Source organism: Scyliorhinus torazame, chromosome 2 (genome assembly GCF_047496885.1).
Source record: "Scyliorhinus torazame isolate Kashiwa2021f chromosome 2, sScyTor2.1, whole genome shotgun sequence".
Taxonomy (NCBI): Eukaryota; Metazoa; Chordata; class Chondrichthyes; order Carcharhiniformes; family Scyliorhinidae; genus Scyliorhinus; species Scyliorhinus torazame.
Window position 1 is genome coordinate 245,523,122 of NC_092708.1, and position 19,127 is coordinate 245,542,248.

The window sequence follows — 19,127 nt, forward strand, 5'->3', positions numbered from 1 at the left end:
CGACAACGTCGGGGGGAGTACTCCCAGCTCCTTTGACTCATTGAAAGCCCTTACCAACCGCGGTCCCAATACCTCTGAGAATTTCTTGTAGAATTCCGCCGGGTACCCGTCGGACCTAGGTCCTTACCCGATTGCATTGCCTCCAGCCACCCCACTACTTCTACCAGCCCAATTGGGGTGACCAGGACAGATGCAAGATTGTCAAATTTCAAAGGGAGCAACAATTTTGACTGCATGAGAAAAAGGTGCGGAAAGTATGAAATAGCCAACTTGCCAACCAATCAGCACGCATTTCTCATACAGTTTAAATTGTTGCTATATTTGAAATGTGGCATTCTTGTGTTTGTCATGATGAGTCCATGATGAAAAGCTTCGACAGCATGTCTAATTTTTTTCAGCAATACTCAAGCTCTGTGCTAACAAATAACTAAAACTACTTGGGTTTAAAGAGCACCCTTCACCCAAAGTGGAAAAGTTCTTAACAAGAAACTTAGAAGAATATAGTTCAGGACATAAACAAAATTGTGAATAACAGCGGACTTATTACATGAATGCAAGTGTGAAGACTGCCTATTGTATGGAAATAGTGCATGCATGGCTAGCATAGAGGAATTGAGTACTCTGAATCAACCATGTTCATTTGTAAATTCAGATTTTTAAAGTGAAGAGCAGCTAAATTATCAGTAGTGTGTTAGCTATACTTCAATTTTAAAAGCATTGGCCAGCTGGAGAAAAGGATGGCCATTCACCCTTTCTTTGTTAATGTCAGATGTCACCATAAAAGTACCAGGGTGGCAAGTCTACTTGGCCAAGCCAGCAAAGAGGGATGAAAACAACTGCCAGATGTGTAATGATTTAAATTTACATGCACATCCCAGAAGAAAGTAAACTGTAATCAATATGTTGGTCATCTCAAGTCCAATGACCATTTTTAATGGAAATGACAGCAGAGGAGTACCATAGAACCATAGAATTTCTACAAGTGCAGAAGGAAGCCATTCACCCCATCGGGTCTGCCGACTCTCTGAAAGACCAACCCACCTAGGCACACTCCCCTGCCCTAACCCCATAACCCCACCTAACCTGCACACTGAGGGGCAATTTGGCATGGCCAATCCACCTAACCTGTGTATCTTTGGAGTGTGGTAGAAACCAGAACACCCAGAGGAAACCCGCACAGACACGGGGAGAACGTGCAAACTCCACACAGTCAACCAAGGCCAGATTTGAAACCTGGTCCCTGGTGCTGTGAGGTAGCAGTGCTAACCACTGTGCCACCGTGTCACCCAGTAGTAGGAGTCTAATCCTTCCTTTCCTCTCACATAAGTTTGCCAAAATGCCCATGTTTTACAGGACAAGTTTCCTCATCCAGTGGTGCCCACTGATGGGTTTCACCATCTATTGATGAACTTTAATGTTTAAAAAAACTGGAGTGCACATTGGAATTAAAGACTGACAGCTACAAGCAATGAATGTTTGGTTTCTCCTCATCTAGTTGGCTGCAAAAACTTTGGAAGCACTTTTTTAAACAAACCAAATGACAGTTTTTTTCAATATTATTCCCACTTCAAAAATGGGGAACTCAGAAGATGCCAAGGAAAAGGTTAGTTTAAAGATTAGAAGATGAATGAAAATTAAGAATGAACTGTGTTCGTTAGAACAAAAATTAATGTTACATGATTTGCATAAAGAGACATCACAGGTAAAAATAAGAGGATGTAATAGTTTAGAGTTAATATCATTTACTAATTCTGGAGAGTGTTGTCCAGTGAGGCCAACAGCACTGGTTCAATTTCTGTAACTGATGAAGTTATTCATGAAGGCCCCGCCTTCTCAACCTTGCTCCTTACCTGAGGTGTGGTGATCCTCCGGTTAAATCACCAGCAGTCAGCTCTCCCCCCTCAAAGGGGAAAGCAGCCTATGATTATCTGGGACTATGGTGACTTTACTTGACTTACTCTGGAGTTAGATAGCTTTATTATCACAATGCTGGTCACAGTTTTCAGCTGTGCTGTGTATGAGCAAAAAGTTAACAATATCAAATGGCGCAGAGAAATAAACATTACAATTAGTGTGATGATTAATTTATAACCACAATTAAGTTAAAAACAATAGAAAAAAATGATCTTTCAAACATTCTTTTTTTTTACCTTATTCACAGGCTGTCTAAAAGCAAGTAATCAGTCAATGTTTCAGCCAAGCCTACCTGCAGGCCATCTACAAGCTATTCATAACATGGGCTTTGGTACAATGAATAAAATTTACCTGGAGTACGAGACTCCATTTTGGGATGAAAATATAGACATAATTGCATTGGTTTGGGAGGATGAGACCCCATTGTCTGGCCAGAAGCCCAACCTGGTTGAATGGTGGAGACGTGTTCCTGTTGTTTATGTGTTCAAACCAACAGAAAGGTACTAAAATGTCTGATATCCATCTAGCACTGTGATCTGTTTTGCAGGAATGTCCTTAAATATTAATTCATAATTCAAATGTGCATAACATATCCACACCAGATGGGAATGCTGTGAACATGTAAGTGCTGTGCACCAAATATAGAACAGTGAATTAGAGCTGAACATACAAGGGGCCAGAAGCCATGTTTCAGCTATACAAAACCCTGGTTAGACCTGGAATATCATGAGCAGTTCTGTGCACCACACCTTAGGGAGGATACTTTGCACTTGGAGAGGGTGCAGTGTAGATCTACCAGACAGGTATCTGGACCCCAAGGCTTATATTATGAGATAGGTTACACAAACTAAGATTATATTTCCTGGAATTTGGAAGCTAAGGAGTAATTTGATCAAAGTTTTCAAGGTAGAAAGGGGAACCGATATGGTTCCGATATGGGAACCGATTAGGGGAAACTATTACCGCGAGTTGGGGACTATAAAACTTGGGGGCACAGTCAAAAAATAAGAGGCAGAAATTTCAGGAGTAAAATTAGGAAGCACATCTTAACATGCAAACATGATGGGTAGGCAAATTTATATGCAAATATATGAATTAGGTGCAGAAGTAGGCCCCTTGAGCCTGCTCCACTATGGCTGATCTGATTGTAACCTCAATCCCAGATACTGAACTTGCTGTTAACCTTTCACTCCCTTGTTAATCAAGAATCTATCTAGCTCTTCCTTAATAATATTCAAAGATTTTGCTTCCACTGCCTTTTGAGGAAGAGAGTTCCAGAAATTCATAGCTGTCCGAGAGAAAAAGTTCTCCTAATCTCCGTCTTAAATGAGTGGCCCCTTATTTTTTAACAGTGACCCCTAGTTCTAGATTCTCTAACATGTGGAAACATGCGCTCCATATCCACTTTGTCAATAGCCCTCAGGATCTTAAATGTTTCAATCAAGTTGCCTCTTATTCTTCTAAACTCTAGTAGATACAAACCTCACCTTTCCTCATAAGACAACCCACCCATTCCTGTTATTCGACTATGAGGTACCCTCAATAATGATGCTTAGAGATTAAACTGTAAAGAAGGCTTTATTAGGCTAATAACTATGCTACAGATTTGGACGAGAGCTGACTGCTATACAGACCATGAGGCAGGCCTTTATGTATGGCTCCCAGATGGGCGGAGCCAGAGGCGGAGTCCCCAGGGTTCCAAGCCTGGTCTTAAAGGGGACATCACCTTACATGATGATAAGGCAGTAACCGTTCATCACATTCACCCCCTGTTTAAAAAGGAGTCCGGCGGGGGTGAAGTGCCATCATAGGTCCATCCGTCTCGGCGGCCGGATCGTCCTCCTCGATCTCCTCAGTTCAGGCGGTGGTGCGGCGGGCACGGACGTCCCGGTTGAGGGCACATCCGGGAGCACAGCGGTCGGAGCTTCGGTCCGGGTCGGGGCAGAGGAACTAGGCAGGGCCGGGGGTAGTGGAGCCGGGGCAGAGGAACTAGGCAGGGCCGGGGGTAGCGGAGCAAGGGGGGGCGCACGGTAGGAGCTCACCAACGGGTAGTAGGGCCGGAAGGGGGTGTGTTGTAGGGGGCGACGGGTCCTGCAGGGGAGCGGCGCGGGAAGGGGCGTCTGTGGTGGAGGATCCAGCGGGCGCCAGATCCCGGAGGGAAACCGTATCTTGCCTGCCGTCGGAGTACTCCACGTAGGCGTAACTGGGGTTGGCGTGGAGCAGTCGGACCTTATCATCTGGGGGGTCCGTTTTATGGCTCCTCGCGTGCCTCCGGAGAAAAACAGGTCCCGGAGCCGTCAGCCAAGGTGGAAGCGAGACCCCGGAGGTAGACTTCCTGGGGAAGCGAAACAATCGCTCATGAGGGGGTCTCATTTGTGGCCGTGCAGCGGAGTGACCTAATGGAGTGTAGGGCATCGGGTAGGACCTCCTGCCAGCGGGTGGTTGGGAGATTTCTCGACCGCAGGGCCAGAAGGACAGCCTTCCACACGGTCGCGTTCTCCCTCTCCACCTGCCCCTTTCCCCGTGGGTTATAGCTGGTCGTTCTGCTCGAGGCGATGCCTTTGCTGAGCAGATACTGACGCAGTTCATCGCTCATGAATGATGTACCCCGGTCGCTGTGGATATAAGCAGGGAAACCGAACAGGGTGAAGATGCTGTGCAGTGCCTTAATCATCGTGGCTGAGGTCATGTCGGTGCAGGGAATGGCGAATGGGAAACGGGAGAACTCATCGATCACGGTGAGGAAATAGGCATAACGGTTGGTGGACGGGAGGGGCCCCTTGAAGTCCACGCTCAGTCGCTCAAAGGGGCCCGAGGCCTTCACGAGCCGAACCTTGTCTGGCCGATAGAAGTGCAGTTTGCACTCCGCACAGACCTGGCAGGCCCTGACCATGGCCTTGACCTCCTTGGTTGAGTAAGGTAGGTTGCGGGACTTGATGAAATGGACGAGCCGGGTAACCCCCGGGTGGCAGAGGTCATTGTGGATGGCTTGCAGGCGGTCCTCCTGCGCGTTGGCGCATGTGCCGCGGGACAGGGCATCTGGGGGCTCGTTGAGCTCCTCTGGATGATACTTGATATCGTACGAGTAGGTGGAGAGTTCGATCCTCCACCTCAAAATTTTATTGTTCTTTATTTTGCCCCGTTGCGTGTTATCGAACATATAGGCGACCGACCGTTGGTCGGTGACGAGGGTAAACCTCCTACCGGCGAGGTAGTGTCTCCAGCGCCGCACAGCCTCCACAATGGCTTGTGCCTCCTTTTCGACTGCAGAGTGTCGAATCTCGGAGGCGGTGAGGGTTCGGGAGAAGAACGCTACTGGTCTGCCTCCTTGATTGAGGGTAGCAGCCAGGGCGATGTCTGATGCATCGCTCTCTACCTGGAAAGGGATGGTTTCGTCCACCGCGTGCATGGCGGCCTTGATGATGTCGGCCTTGATGCGGTTGAAGGCCAATTGGGCCTCGGCCGAGAGGGGAAAAGTGGTGGTCTTTAGGAGTGGGCGGGCTTTGTCCGCATACTTGGGGACCCACTGGGCGTAATAGGAGAAAAGCCCCAAGCACCGTTTGAGGGCCTTGAGGCTGCGGGGGAGAGGGAGTTCCTTAAGGGGGCGCATGCGGTCGGGGTCGGGACCTAGGACCCCGTCTTCCACGACATAGCCGAGGATGGCCAGCCGGGTGGTGTGGAAAACGCATTTGCCCTCGTTATAGGTCAGGTTAAGGGCTCAGGCGGTCTGGAGGAACTTTTTGAGGTTAGCGTCATGGTCCTGCTGATCATGGCCGCAGATGGTGACATTGTCCAAGTACGGGTATGTAGCCCGCAAACCGTACTGGTCCACCATTTGGTCCATCGCCCTTTGAAAGACGGAGACCCCATTTGTGACACCAAAGGGGACCCTGAGGAAGTGGAAGAGCCGGCCGGCTGCTTCGAAGGCAGTATAGGGGCGGTCTTTTGGTCGGATGGGGAGCTGGTGGTAGGCAGATTTGAGGTCGACCGTGGAAAAGACTCGGTATTGGGCGATCCGATTTACCATTTCCGCGATGCGAGGAAGGGGGTACGCATCAAGCTGCGTGAATCGGTTTATGGTCTGGCTATAATCCACGACCATCCGTTTCTTCTCCCCGGACCGGACTACCACCACTTGCGCTCTCCAAGGGCTGTTGCTGGCTTCGATGACCCCCTCTCCCAGTAAACGCTGGACCTCTGACTTGATAAAAGCCATATCTTGGGCACTGTAGCGCCGGCTCCTGGTGGCGACGGGCTTACAGTCAGGAGTGAGGTTAGCGAATAGCGAGGGGGGTGCGACTTTCAGTGTCGCAAGGCAGCACACCGTAAGGGGGGGCAAGGGTCCGCCAAACTTCAGTGTCAGGCTTCGGTGGCTGCACTGGAAATCCAGTCCGAGCAGCAGGGGGGCACAGAGGGGAGGGAGGATATAAAATTTGAAACGGGTGTATTTGGCACCCTGGATCGAGAGATCCGCAATACGGTACCCCGTGATTTGTACCGAGTGGGACCCAGATGCGAGGGCTATGGTTTGGGATGTGGGATGGGTGCATAGGGAGCAGCGCCTTACCGTTTCAGGGTGGATAAAGCTCTCCGTGCTCCCGGAGTCGAAGAGGCATGCAGTGTCGTGCCCGTTGACCTGGGCCTGCATCATGGAGTCCTGCAGGTGTTTTGGCCGAGTTTGATCGAGGGTGATCGCACCCAGTCGCGGGTAGTCGGAGTCGTAAAATGGCCGCTGCCGTTGGTCGCACGTGTCGGGTCGAGAAGATGGCCGCTCCCATGATTCGCACGAGGCTGATGACGCGTCAGAAGAGGACGTGTCGGGTCGGTGCGCAGCAGCATTGCGAGGCCTGCGGGCCTGGGAGCCCGATTTTCGGGCCGGCTGTTCTTTGTTTTTCTGGCCCCTGGGTCTGGCCAGGCAGACCCTCGCAAAGTGCCCTTTATTCCCGCAGTCGCTGCAGATCGCGGAGCGGGCTGGGCAGCGTGGGCGTGGGTGCTGGCTCTGCCCGCAGAAGTAGCAAGGTGTGCCCCCATGGTGAGCGGGTCGCCACGTGGCGCAGGCCTGTAATACGGGCAAGTCTGAGGAGGTCCGGGGGGGACTGGCAGAGTCCGCGGGGTACGTACCCAAGTTGTGTCGGGCCACCTCCAGCGAGGAGGCGAGCGTTAGCGTCTCCTGGAGGTCTTTTGCCCCGTTTTCGAGCAGTCGCTGCCGGATGTAGGTCGAGCAGATGCCGGACACGAAAGAATCTCTGATGTGCAGGTTCATATGGACTTCCCCTGTCACATCCTGATGGTCACAGTCCCTGGCCAGCGCGGTGAGTTTCTCAACAAACTCGTCGAGCGATTCCCCCGAGCGCTGCCGGCAGGTAGAGAGCAGATGCCGGGCGTGCACCTCATTGACGGGTTTGACATACCGCTTGCGGAGAAACTCAATCGCTTCCCCATAAGTCGTCACCTTTTCGAGCGTGGCGGAGATTCTGTGACTCACCCGGGCGTGGAGTAGACGCAGCTTGCGTGGCCCCAGAATGGAAGTCTCTGCGGAGTCCAGGTAGGCCTCGAAGCACCGCAGCCAGTATTAAAAAATGTCCTTTGCCTCCGGCGTTCGTGCTTCCAGATTGAGCTTCTCTGGTTTTAGGCCTGCGTCCATCCTGAATCTAGTTTAGCCCAATAAATTGAGGTACCCTCAATAATGATGCTTAGAGATTAAACTGTAAAGAAGGCTTTATTAGGCTAATAACTATGCTACAGATTTGGACGAGAGCTGACTGCTATACAGACCATGAGGCAGGCCTTTATGTATGGCTCCCAGATGGGCGGAGCCAGTGGCGGAGTCCCCAAGGTTCCAAGCCTGGTCTTAAAGGGGACATCACCTTACATGATGATAAGGCAGTAACCGTTCATCACAGACTAGTAAACCTTACCTGAACTGCTTCCAATGCATTTACATCTTTCCTTAAATAAGAACATAAGAATTAGGAGCAGGAGTCGGCAATTTAGCTCCTCGAGCCCCCTCCGCCATTCAATGCAATCATGGTTGATCTCCTTTCAGCCTCAACTCCACTTTCCTGCCCATTTTCCATAACCCTTCATTCAAATACTAATTAAAAATCCATCTCCTCCTGCAATTTACTCAATGGCCTGACATCCAACGCACTCTGGGGTAGTGAATTCCACGGATTCATGACCCTTTAAGAAAAGTAATTTCTTCTCATCCATGTGTTAAATCTGTTACCCCTTAGCCTAAAACAATGGGCTCTCGTTCTAGATTTCCCCATAAGAGGAAGCATCTGCTCTACGTCTACTTTGTCAATACCTTTATCATCTTATATACCTCAATTAGATCTCCTCTCATTCTTCTAAACTTGAGAGAGTAGAGGCTTAAACTTCTCAATTTCTCTTCATAAAACCAAACCCCTCAACTTGAATCAATCTAGTGAACCTCCTCTGAATGGCCTCTAATGCAACTACATCCCTCCTCAAATTAGGAGACCAGTGCAGTACTCCAGATGTTGTCTCACCAATGCTCTGTACAATTGAAGTAATAATAATAATAAGCTTTATTGTCACAAGTAGACTTACATTAACACTGCAACAAAGTTACTGTGGAAATCCCCTATTTCCACACTCAGACTCCTGTTCGGGTACACTGAACGATAATTCAGAATGTCCAATTCACCTAACAAGCACGTCTTTCAAGACTTGTGGGAGGAGACGGGAGCACCCTGAGGAACCCCTCGCAGACACGGGGAGAACGTGCAGACTTCGCACAGCCAGTGACCCAAGCTGGGAATCAAACCTGGGACCCTGGCTCTGTGAAGCAACAGTGCGACCGTCCGGCCAGTATAACCTGCCTACTTTTGTATTTAATTCCCCTCACAATAAACAAAACATTTTATTAGTTTTCCTAATTACTTGCTGTACCTTTATGCTAGTCTTTGGTGATTTGTGCACTAGGACACCCAAATCTCCCTGTACCTCAGAGTTCTGCTGCCTCTTACCATTTAGATAAAAAGCTTATTTTTTATTCTTCCTGACAAAATGGGTAATTTCACATTTGCCCACATTATACTCCATTGACCAGATTTCTGCCCATTCACTTAACCTATCCATATTCCTTTGTAGACTTGTTATGGCATCTTCACATTACTTTCCTACCGATTTATGAGTTGTCAGTAAATTTAGCGACTATACCTTCGGACCCTTCATTCAAGTTATTTAATTAAATTGTGTAAAGTTGAGGCCCCACTCCTGATCCCTGTGGCAAACTGCTCATCACACCCTGCCAACCAGAAAACTACCTATTTATGCCAACTCTCTATTTCCTGTTAGCTGGCCAATCTTCAATCCATGCCAATATATCAGCACCTACACCATAAACTTTTATTTTCCACAATAACCTTTGATGCGGCACCTTATCAAATGTCTCCTGGAGATATATGTACAGTACATCCATTCACACAAAGGGTGGTAGGAATTTGGAACTCTCCAGTTACACATCATTGAACAAGGTTTAACTCTTTAGGGACTTTCTAACAATGAAGTGGGAGAGAAAAAGGGAAAACTCTCAGCAAAATAATTTATTTCTCTGAGGGTGAATGGTGTTCCAGTCCCCTGACTGTGGCAGAATAATGAATGACAGACCACAACTTTAGGATTTCCATCTTAATCTGCACTTGCGCCAAATTTTCAAAAGGTTGAACTCGCCACAGTTATACTGAATTAACAATGGTCTTGCTAGGTTGATAATGCAGCATTTATGAAATCAGGGATAAGTGATGTTTTAGCGTTGTAATTTTTTTTTAATTGGCACATTAATGTTTACCAGTACCTTTTTAAAAATGCATTCACTCATAGGATGATGGTTTCATTGGCAAGGCTGGCAATTATTAGCAAGGCAAGCAATTCTTGCTCATCCCTAAGAGTCCTTGAGAAGCTGGTGTGAGCTACCTTCTTGACTTTCTCAATCTGTCATAATGGTTTTGATACAATTGAGTGATTTGTTAAGACTTTAGAGTTAACCATATTGCTGTGGGTTTGGAGCCACATCTAGGCCAGACTGGGTAAGGGCAGCAGGTTTATTTCCATTCAGGGCATTAGTGAATCAGTTGGATTTTTACGATGATCCTGTAATTTACGGGTCAACATTACTGACGCTAACTATTTTTATTGTAGATTTATTTAAGCAACTGAATTTAAATTTCCCAACAGCTGTCTATAAAAGGGTGGTTTAGATCTGAAACGTTAACTCTGTTTCTCTCCACATGTGCTACCAGACCTGCTGAGTTTATCCAGCATTCAAGTTAATATTTGTTCTGTATTTTGACAAGTTCAGTTCCAGTGCATTAGGAAGTTTCAATGAGATGAAACACTGGCTGGAATTTTCTGGTCGTTGTGATTCAATTTTCACACCGGCAGCGCACCCCCAATAGCGGGTTTCATGGCAGTTACAATGGGAAATCCCATTGACAATCAGCGCTAAGATAGAATCTTACTACCAGCGAACGGTGCATGGCCGTGAAACACGTGGCTGGCGGAACAGAGAATCCTGCCCACTATCTTTAAAAGGTTTGGTTCTGAAGTAGAGTTTGCACATTCTCCCCTTGTCTGTGTGGGTCTCACCCCCACAATCCAAAGATGTGCAGGGTAGGTGGATTGGCCATGCGAAATTGCCCCTTAATTGGAAAAAAAAATAAAAGGCTTAGTTCTGAAGTAAACGTTGAAGGTCAAAATCTGCTCCCTTTTAATTTCTGTTCCTATTCAACAGAGTAATGCTGACACAAGTGCACAAGATTGCTAATGTGCATTCAATCCAAGTATGCAACTGGACCTAAACCACTGGCCACACTCTGAAATAAAATGTAAAAACTGCCCATTTTTGTCAAGACAAAATGGCAGCAAGTGGCAACTAATCTACCTCTGCTGCCACCACTAATTGTATTGAACACAGCCTTTGAAAAGGCATCTGATGGGAGTGGCTCTCGCGAGGTACCAGTGCCATCTTGTATATGTTACAGCATTAAACAATTGAAAGGTGCATCTAAAAAGAATCAAACCACATATGCAGTCCATGGAATTTATTTTTGTGGTTAAATGCCTACATTTCTTCAGAACCTTCTGTTGTACTGTTATTTTGTCTGAATAAACTAAATTTAAAGGTAAACGTACCAGCAGGGGGAGCAGGAGGCACAAGGAGACTGAAAATAAATACTGATGCGCAGGATTTGTAAGTTACAACACTTGACTCCTCACCTCATTGACAACTACTACTCCATCGCATTGTGGTTTAATTAATCTGTGCCCATTTTTCCCATTAACAAGTTTGAATCTCTCCGTTCCGGCTTCTTCCACTCGTTGTAATGTCCTAGTCACGATTACACGTGGCTGGGCAGCATGGTGGCATAATGATTAGCACTGCTGCTTCACACTGCTGAGGACCCGGGTTTGAATCCCAGCCCCAGATCACTGTCCGTGTGGAGTTTGCACATTCTCCCCGTATCTGCGTAGGTCTCACCCCCACAACCCAAAGATGTGCAGGGTAGATTGGCCATTCTAAATTGCCCCTTAACGAAAAAAAGATTACACATAGCATCCTGTCTGATTGTGATCCTGGTGCGCTATTCCTCCTTGTTCTCTTCAACCTCCGAGCAACTTTTAACATGGTTAATGATACCATCCCCCTCCGTTACCTCGATCAGAGGCTCTGCCCTCACTTGGTTCCACTCTTACACGAACGTAGCTAGAGCCTCAGAAGAAATTGCTTCTCTCCCTGTTGCCACTTTCCCTCCTGAGGGCCTCAAGAATCTATCCTTGGCCCCCTCCTCATCCCCATCTTCCCGGGTGGTTCCCGTACCAGCCACCCCGAACAGGCATCGGAATGTGGCGACTAGGGGCTTTTCACAGTAACTTCATTTGAAGGCTACTTGTAACAATAAGCGATTTTCATTTCATTTTTCATTTCATTTCATCTATATGCTTCCCCCGAGCAACGTCATCCAAATACTTTGGGCCTTGCTTCCACAAGTACATCAACAACGCCAAGCTCTATCTCTCGCTCGTCTCTCTCCACCCTGATATGATTTCTGTACAGTCAGATTGGTTGTCTGACATTCAGACTGAACTGCAATTCACTCCCATAAGAAGGCCAAAGCCATCATCTCTGACTTCCACCAAAAGCTCCATGTTGTTAGCACTAATTCTATCCAATTCGCTGGCCGACGCTTTTGGGTGAAGCAAACTGTTCACAACCTCTTTACCGAATTTAATCTGAGCTGAGCTTCTGAAACTATAGATTCTTCACTGTACAAACTGCTCATTGTAACCTCTGTAACATCACAGGCCTCACCTATCAGCTGCAGCCTGCCTTCCTCCATGCCTTTGCTCCCTCCAAACTCGACAATTCAAATGTTCCCTTAGTTGGCCTTCCATCCTTAATCGCTGACCTTCCCTAAACGTCAGCGCATCCAAAATTCTGCTCTGCAATCATACCCCACAATAAATCTTGGTTGCCTATCATCCCTGTCCTTGCTGATTGCATTGGCTCCCATTCTCTCAGTATCTTCAGGTTAAAACTTCCATCACCCGGTTTAAATTCGAAGTGTTCGCGCGACAATCGCCAGGTAGGAATGTTCCTTTCCAGTCGGGGAACACTTCAGCAGTCAAGGGCATTCAGCCTCTGATCTTCGGGTAAGCATTCTCCAAGGCGGCCTTGAGGATGCGCGACAACGCAGAATCACCGAGCAGAAACTTATAGCCAAGTTCTGCACACATGAGTACGGCCTCAACTGGGACCTTTGATTCATGTCGCATTACATTCACCCCCCACCATCTGGCCTGGGCTTGCAAAATCCTACCAACTGTCCTGACTTGAGACAATTTACACGTCTTTAACCTGTGATTATCCCTCTGTCCAGTTGCTCCATCTAGTCCTGTAAAGACTTAATTACCTGCAAAGACTCGCATTCAAAGTATCGTCTTGCATCATTGAATTTGTCTATATATGTGTTTGTGGAACCCACCTCTTCATTCACCTGAGGAAGGAGCAGTGCTACAAAAACTAGTGATTCGAAACAAACCTGTTGGACTTTAACCTGGTGTTGTAAGACTTCTTACTCTGTTTTCTTGCACATTAAATCACCGTCGACTAAAGTTTGGCTTTTTGCTTCAAAGGTATGGGCATGTCCTTGTGGGAACAATTTCTGGAAAAGAGGCAGAGTTTGTGGAATCTCTGAGTCCTGAGGAAGTGGCTGCAAATTTCACCAAGCTTTTCAGACACTTTACCGGTACGAATTGTAACCTTGGGAATAAATATAATGAGATAAGTGTATTGAAATAAATGGATTGGATGGGCTAGCTCAATCAAACAGCTTTTATAAACGAAATCTTCTGATAATGATTCTCGATAGAAGTTCCTTTGATAACCAGCCCTGATAATAAATCAGAAAAAATGGCAGCAAGATCCAAACAGTTTGAATTAGGTTTCTATTTTGTCTCATTAAGGCTTTCTTTATCATACCTTTGATAATTTAACTATACCTGCCCTCCTCCCAATCTATTTTTAATATTAATTCATGGGATGTGGGCATCGTTAGCTTGACCAGCATTTGTTGCCCATCCCTAATTGACCTTGAGAAGATGGTGGTGAACTGATTCTTGAACCGCTGTAGTCAATGCGGTGTATGTACACCTCACAGTGCTGCTAGGGAGGGTGCTCCAGGATTTCACCCAGCGACAGTGAAGCAATGGTGATATATTTCCAAGTCAAGATGGTGAGTGACTTGGAGTGGAGCTTCCAAGTGGTGGTGTTCCCATGTGTCTGCTGCCCTTGTCCTTCTAGATGATAGCTGTTGTGATTTGAACGGTGCTATCAATGGAGCCTTGGTGAGTTCTTGCAGTGTATCTTGTAGATGGTATCTTATCACTGTTTTCACTGTTCGTTGGTGGTGGGGGGACTGAATGTTTGTGGAAAGGGTGCGAATCAAGCAGACTGCTTTGTCCTGATGGTGTGTTGTTGGAGCTGCACTCATCCAGGCAAGTGGAGAATATTCCATCACACTCCTGACCTGTGCCTTGTCGAAGCTAGACAAGCTTTGGTGAGTCAGGAAGAGAGTTATTCAACACAGGATTCCTAGCCTCTGACCTGCTTTTGTAGCCACAATACTTATGTGGCTGGTCCAGTTCAGTTTCTGGTCAATGGTAACCCCCAAAGGTGTTGATAGTGGAGGATTCAGCAATGGTAATACCATTGAACGTCAAGGGACAATAGTTAGAGTCTTGTAGAAGATGGTCATTCCTTGGGATTATCTGGCGTGAATTTTGCCACTTGTCAGCCCAACCTGGATATTGTCCAAGTCTTGCTGCATGTGGACATGGACTGCTTCAGTATCTGAGAAGTCACAAATGGTGCTGAACATAGTACAATCATCAGTGAACATCTCCAGTGATGAAGCAGCCAAAGATGGTTGGGCCTAGGACACTACCCTGAGGAACTCTTGCAGTGATAGTTTGGAACTATGATTGACTTCCAACAACCACAGCCATCATTCTTAGTGCTAGGTATGACTCCAACCAGAAGAGAGATTTCCCTGATGCCCATTGACTCCAGTTTTGCTCGGGCTCCTTGATGCCAAACTCGGTCAAATGATGCTTTGATATCAAGGGGACAGATCTTCTTCTTTTTTTTCTTTTTCTGCTTCTGCCTTTTTCCCGGCTCTGCATTTCTTTGACAGTTGTTTATCTCGAACATTTTCAAGTTCTGATGAAAGGTCATCTACTTGAAAGGTTAACTCTGTTTCTCTCTCCCCAGATGCTGTCAGATCTACTCATTGTTCCCAGCGCCTTATGCTTTTATTTCAGGATTGCAGCATGCAGATTATGATTTTGGGAGCAATTATTTGGGCATTGTTGTGGGATCTATACTAATTCTGGTTCAATAACCACTGTGATATCTTACAGGGAGACCTTCACTTCCAGCACCAAAAAGCATTTTTGTGACAAAATGGTTCAGTAACCCTTACACCCAGGGCTCTTACTCCCATATATCCATCAACTCAACCGGAGATATGATTGACATGCTGGCTGAACCCTTACCACAGGCAACAGAGGGAACTTCTCCGGTAAGTCACACCATATAGTAGTCAAACTCATAGTTTGAGGTAATATTCTTAGAATTCTAAATGCTGAACAGATTATTAGGCATAATATTTTCTTCCTCCAGCGTTCTCATCACCTTTCTTGGAACTTTAAATTAGTACAAAAAGTGAGGTTTCCTATGCTGACTGGCCTCCAGCACCTCACCCAAGTGGCAATTCTTAATATCTTGATTTGTGATAGCAAATTACTGTACTCTTCAACAGTGCTTGACTCAGTCCAATCTTGTTCTTACTCAACATTCACACATGCATATTACATAGAACAGTGTCACAGGATAGACAGAGCAAATGAGAAACAGAGCAAATGAGAAACCAAAGCTGATGAGTATTTTTTCAGCTTATCAGAAACCCAGACTGCTGACACTAACTAGAGAAATGCTGGGCTCCCTATTCTTTGTGTTATTTGGCCTCCAGGTGCACGCCATGCATTCAGGGCTAAATTTATTGCCTGTTCATATTTCTCATGCTGTGGGTGGCCCCCACAAGGATATTAGATAAGAAAAGGCACAATATTGAAACAGGAACAATAAAGGAACATGTCCAAGTAAGAATGGCGTGTGATGTATGATATCCCGCAGATGGGGTTCAATTCATTCTGTGCAAAGTAAGGACTGAACTTCGCATTTAATGCATTTTAATAACCATCTGGACTTCCAGCAAATACTCTTATGTGGCAAAGTTCAAAGCTTCTATAAAATGCTGCATGTGCATGGGGGATAAACTGTTATCACCTGTGCATGTTCAGTTGTTACCAACTTAACTGCTAAAGCAGCACGGTGGCACAGTGGTTAGCATTGCTGCCTCACGGCGCCGAGGTCCCAGGTACGATCCCGGCTCTCGATCACTGTCCGTGTGGAGTTTGCACATTCTCCACGTGTTTGCGTGGGTTTCATCCCCACAACCCAAAGATGTGCAGGGTAGGTGAATTGGCCATGCTAAATTGCCCCTTGATTGGAAAAAAGGAATTGGGTACTCTAAATTTATAAAAAAAGAAGAAAGTAAAAAAGATAACTACTGAACATTATATCTGGGCTCGATTCTCTGGCTGCGTTGCACTCAAGCAAGAACACAATGCGGCCGGAGAGTACCAGGAGAGGCCTGCAGTGAGCATCCCGACAGTCTCCGCGCCTCATGAGATTCAACAGAGTCCCTCGAGACGGAGTCGGAACCTTGCCCCAAATGGGCGGGACCGAATGACGCTCGCGGAAGTAGGGCGTAAAACTACTTACGACCTATTCGCCCGGGTTCCAGCCGTCTCCATCGATTCACTGGCCCCTCCAGGGAGGCTGCAACCAGGCGCCAATCAGTGTTGGTCTAAGTGTGGACTAAACCGATGAGAAACTTCCCAGGGTTCAAAAAAGTGACTAAGTGTCATTGAATAACGGTGGTGAACTTGCCGGCAGAGCCGATGGGAAACTCCCTGAAAAACACGCCACAAATTAACCAAGAAATTATTTGGGAGAATTGCACCCTTAATGTTGTTATGAATGTGATTCCCTCTGCTCTACTCCCGAGGGCTCCTTGTTATTTTTTTATAAATTTAGAGTATCCAATTCATTTTTCTCCAATTAAGGGGCAATTTAGCATGGCCAATCCACCTACCCTGCACATCTTTGGGTTGTGGGGGCGAAACCCACGCAAACACGGGGAGAATGTGCAGACTCCACACAGACAGTGACCCAGAGCCAGGATCGAACCTGGGACCGCGGTGCCGTGAGGCAGCTGTGCTAACCACTGCACCACCGTGCTGCCCTAGAGGGCTCCTTGTTAAGGCATTGTTTGATAAAAGGGCATCCATAAGCGGCTGTTACTCATTTGTCAGCCTTCCCGGTAACTGGTCACGAATGATTTGATTAAACAATTTGATCATGTCACTGTCCATGTGGAGTATGCACATTCTCCCCATGACTGCGTGGGTCTCACCCCCACAGCCCATAAAGATGTGCATGGTCGGTAGATTGGTCATGCTAAATTGTCCCTAAATTGCCAAAAAGGAATTGGGTACTCTAACTTTTTTTTAAACTTATTTGATCAAAACAGCAATATTGTCAAGTCCAGTATTGTCAATTCTGGTCCTCATCTCACTACGCACACTCAGCGATTATTGGAGAGCAATCAGTAATGCGAACATAAGTCATGTTTCCCCTTATAATCATAATAATCTTTATTAGTGTCACAAGTAGGCTTACATTAACACCGCAATGAAGTTACTGTGAAAAACCCCTAGTTGCCACACTCCAGCGCCTGTTCAGGTACACTGAGGGAGAATTCAAAATTCCAATTCAACTAACAAGGACTTATGGGAGGGAACCGGAGTACCCGGAGGAAACCCACGCAGACACGGGGAGAACGTGCAGGCTCCGCACAGACAGTGACCCAAGCCTGAAATTGAACCTGGGACCCTGGTGCTGTGAAGAAACAGTGCTAACCACTGTGCTACCGTGCCGCCCCTTTTCAGCCATGGGATGCCAAAACCAATGTTCGCAGTCCCTTTCACTCACTGTCTTCAGTGAGCTCAGCGAATTCACACCTTGAATCAAACCTAAGTTTGTTTAACTTTGCACTCTTCCATGAAACCACCAACCATTTCATAGCCTGAGGTTTTGGGAGATCTTGAGCGAAATTCACCATCCCGCCCCGCCACATTTCTGCCCCGACCCGCTGGCAGGATGCTCCGTTACACCGGCCGGTCAATGGGGTTTCCCATTGTGGGGCAGCCCCACGCCATCGGGAAACCCCCGGGCGCCGGCAAAACGGAGACTCCCGCCGGCGGAGAATGACGCCCCTGGCTCGTTACATTCTCCCTCCCCTCCAAGGCTGCAAATGTTGCACATTGCATGGCGATGTGGCACTGCAGCCTCTGTTAACCAACAAGACAACTATTTATATATAAAATAAGCAAAATAATGTGGATTCTGGAATCTGAAAAAAGGGGGCGAAATTCTCCGGTATCGGCGCGATGTCCGCCGACTGGCGCCCAAAACGGCGCAAATCAGTCGGGCATCGCGCCGCCCCAAAGGTGCGGAATGCTCCGCATCTTGGGGGGGCCAAGCCCCAACCTTAAGGGGCTAGGCCCGCGCCGGACGAATGTCCGCCCCGCCAGCTGGCGGAAAAGGCCTTTGGTGCCCGGCCAGCTGGCGCGGAAATGACATCTCCGGGGGCGCATGCGCGGGAGCGTTAACGGCCGCTGACGGCATTCCCGCGCATGCGCAGTGGAGGGAGTCTCTTCCGCCTCTGCCATGGTGGAGACCGTGGTGAAGGCGGAAGGAAAAGAGTGCCCCTATTGCACAGGCCCGCCCGCGGATCGGTGGGCCCCGATTGCGAGCCAGGCCACCATGGGGGCACCTCCCGGGGCCAGATAGCCCCCCCCCCCCCCCCCCCCCCCAGGACCCCGGAGCCCTCCCGCGCCGCCTTGTCCCGCCGGTAAGGTAGGTGGTTTAATCTACGCCGGCGGGACAGGCATTTTAGCAGCGGGACTTCGGCCCATCCGGGCCGGAGAATCGCGGGGGGGGGGGGGCCGCCAACCGGCGCGCCGCGATTCCCGCCCCCGCCGAATCTCCGGTGCCGGAGAATCCGGCAACCGGCGGGGGCGGGATTCACGCCAGCCCCCGGCGATTCGCCGACCCAGTTGGGTGGACAGAGGGGGGGGGTTTGCATTGCGACAATGTCTGGGATGTAAAAAAAAGGGTTTAAGGTGGAGGAAAAAGGTCACAGTGGAAAGTTGTTGAACTCAATGTTGTGTCCTGGGGCTGTAAAGTGCCTGATCGGAAGATGAGTGCTGATCCTCCAGCTTGTGTTGGGATTCACTGGACCATTGCAGCAGGCCAAGGATGGATATGTGGGCATGAGCAAGGTGTTGAGTTAAAATGGCACGCAACTGGAAGGTTGGGGTCATGCTTGCGGACTTAGAGAAGATGTTGCACAAAGCGGTTACGCAGCCATATCATTTGTTGTGTGGAAGATATTACACTCATTCCAATATTGTCATCCCTCATGCTGATGAACCTACATTCCGCAATAATGAAAAGCTTTTTGTCTGCCGCACTGTAATCATTTCCCTGATTCCAG

At 47.8% G+C, this 19,127-nt stretch overlaps 1 protein-coding gene across 3 annotated transcripts in view; it reads left to right on the forward strand.

Moving 5' to 3' along the window:
• The window catches only part of LOC140396948 (peroxisomal N(1)-acetyl-spermine/spermidine oxidase-like), a 77,787-nt gene that overhangs the window by 52,512 nt on the left and 6,148 nt on the right, over nt 1-19,127 (forward strand). For 2 of the 3 annotated variants that reach the window (XM_072485909.1, XM_072485918.1), the window contains 4 exons: nt 1,496-1,603; nt 2,162-2,414; nt 13,078-13,190; nt 14,863-15,023. In XM_072485909.1, the coding sequence (XP_072342010.1) occupies nt 1,496-1,603; nt 2,162-2,414; nt 13,078-13,190; nt 14,863-15,023 (635 nt within the window). The remainder of the gene's footprint in view (nt 1-1,495; nt 1,604-2,161; nt 2,415-13,077; nt 13,191-14,862; nt 15,024-19,127) is intronic. The other variant, XM_072485927.1, reaches the window with a different exon arrangement.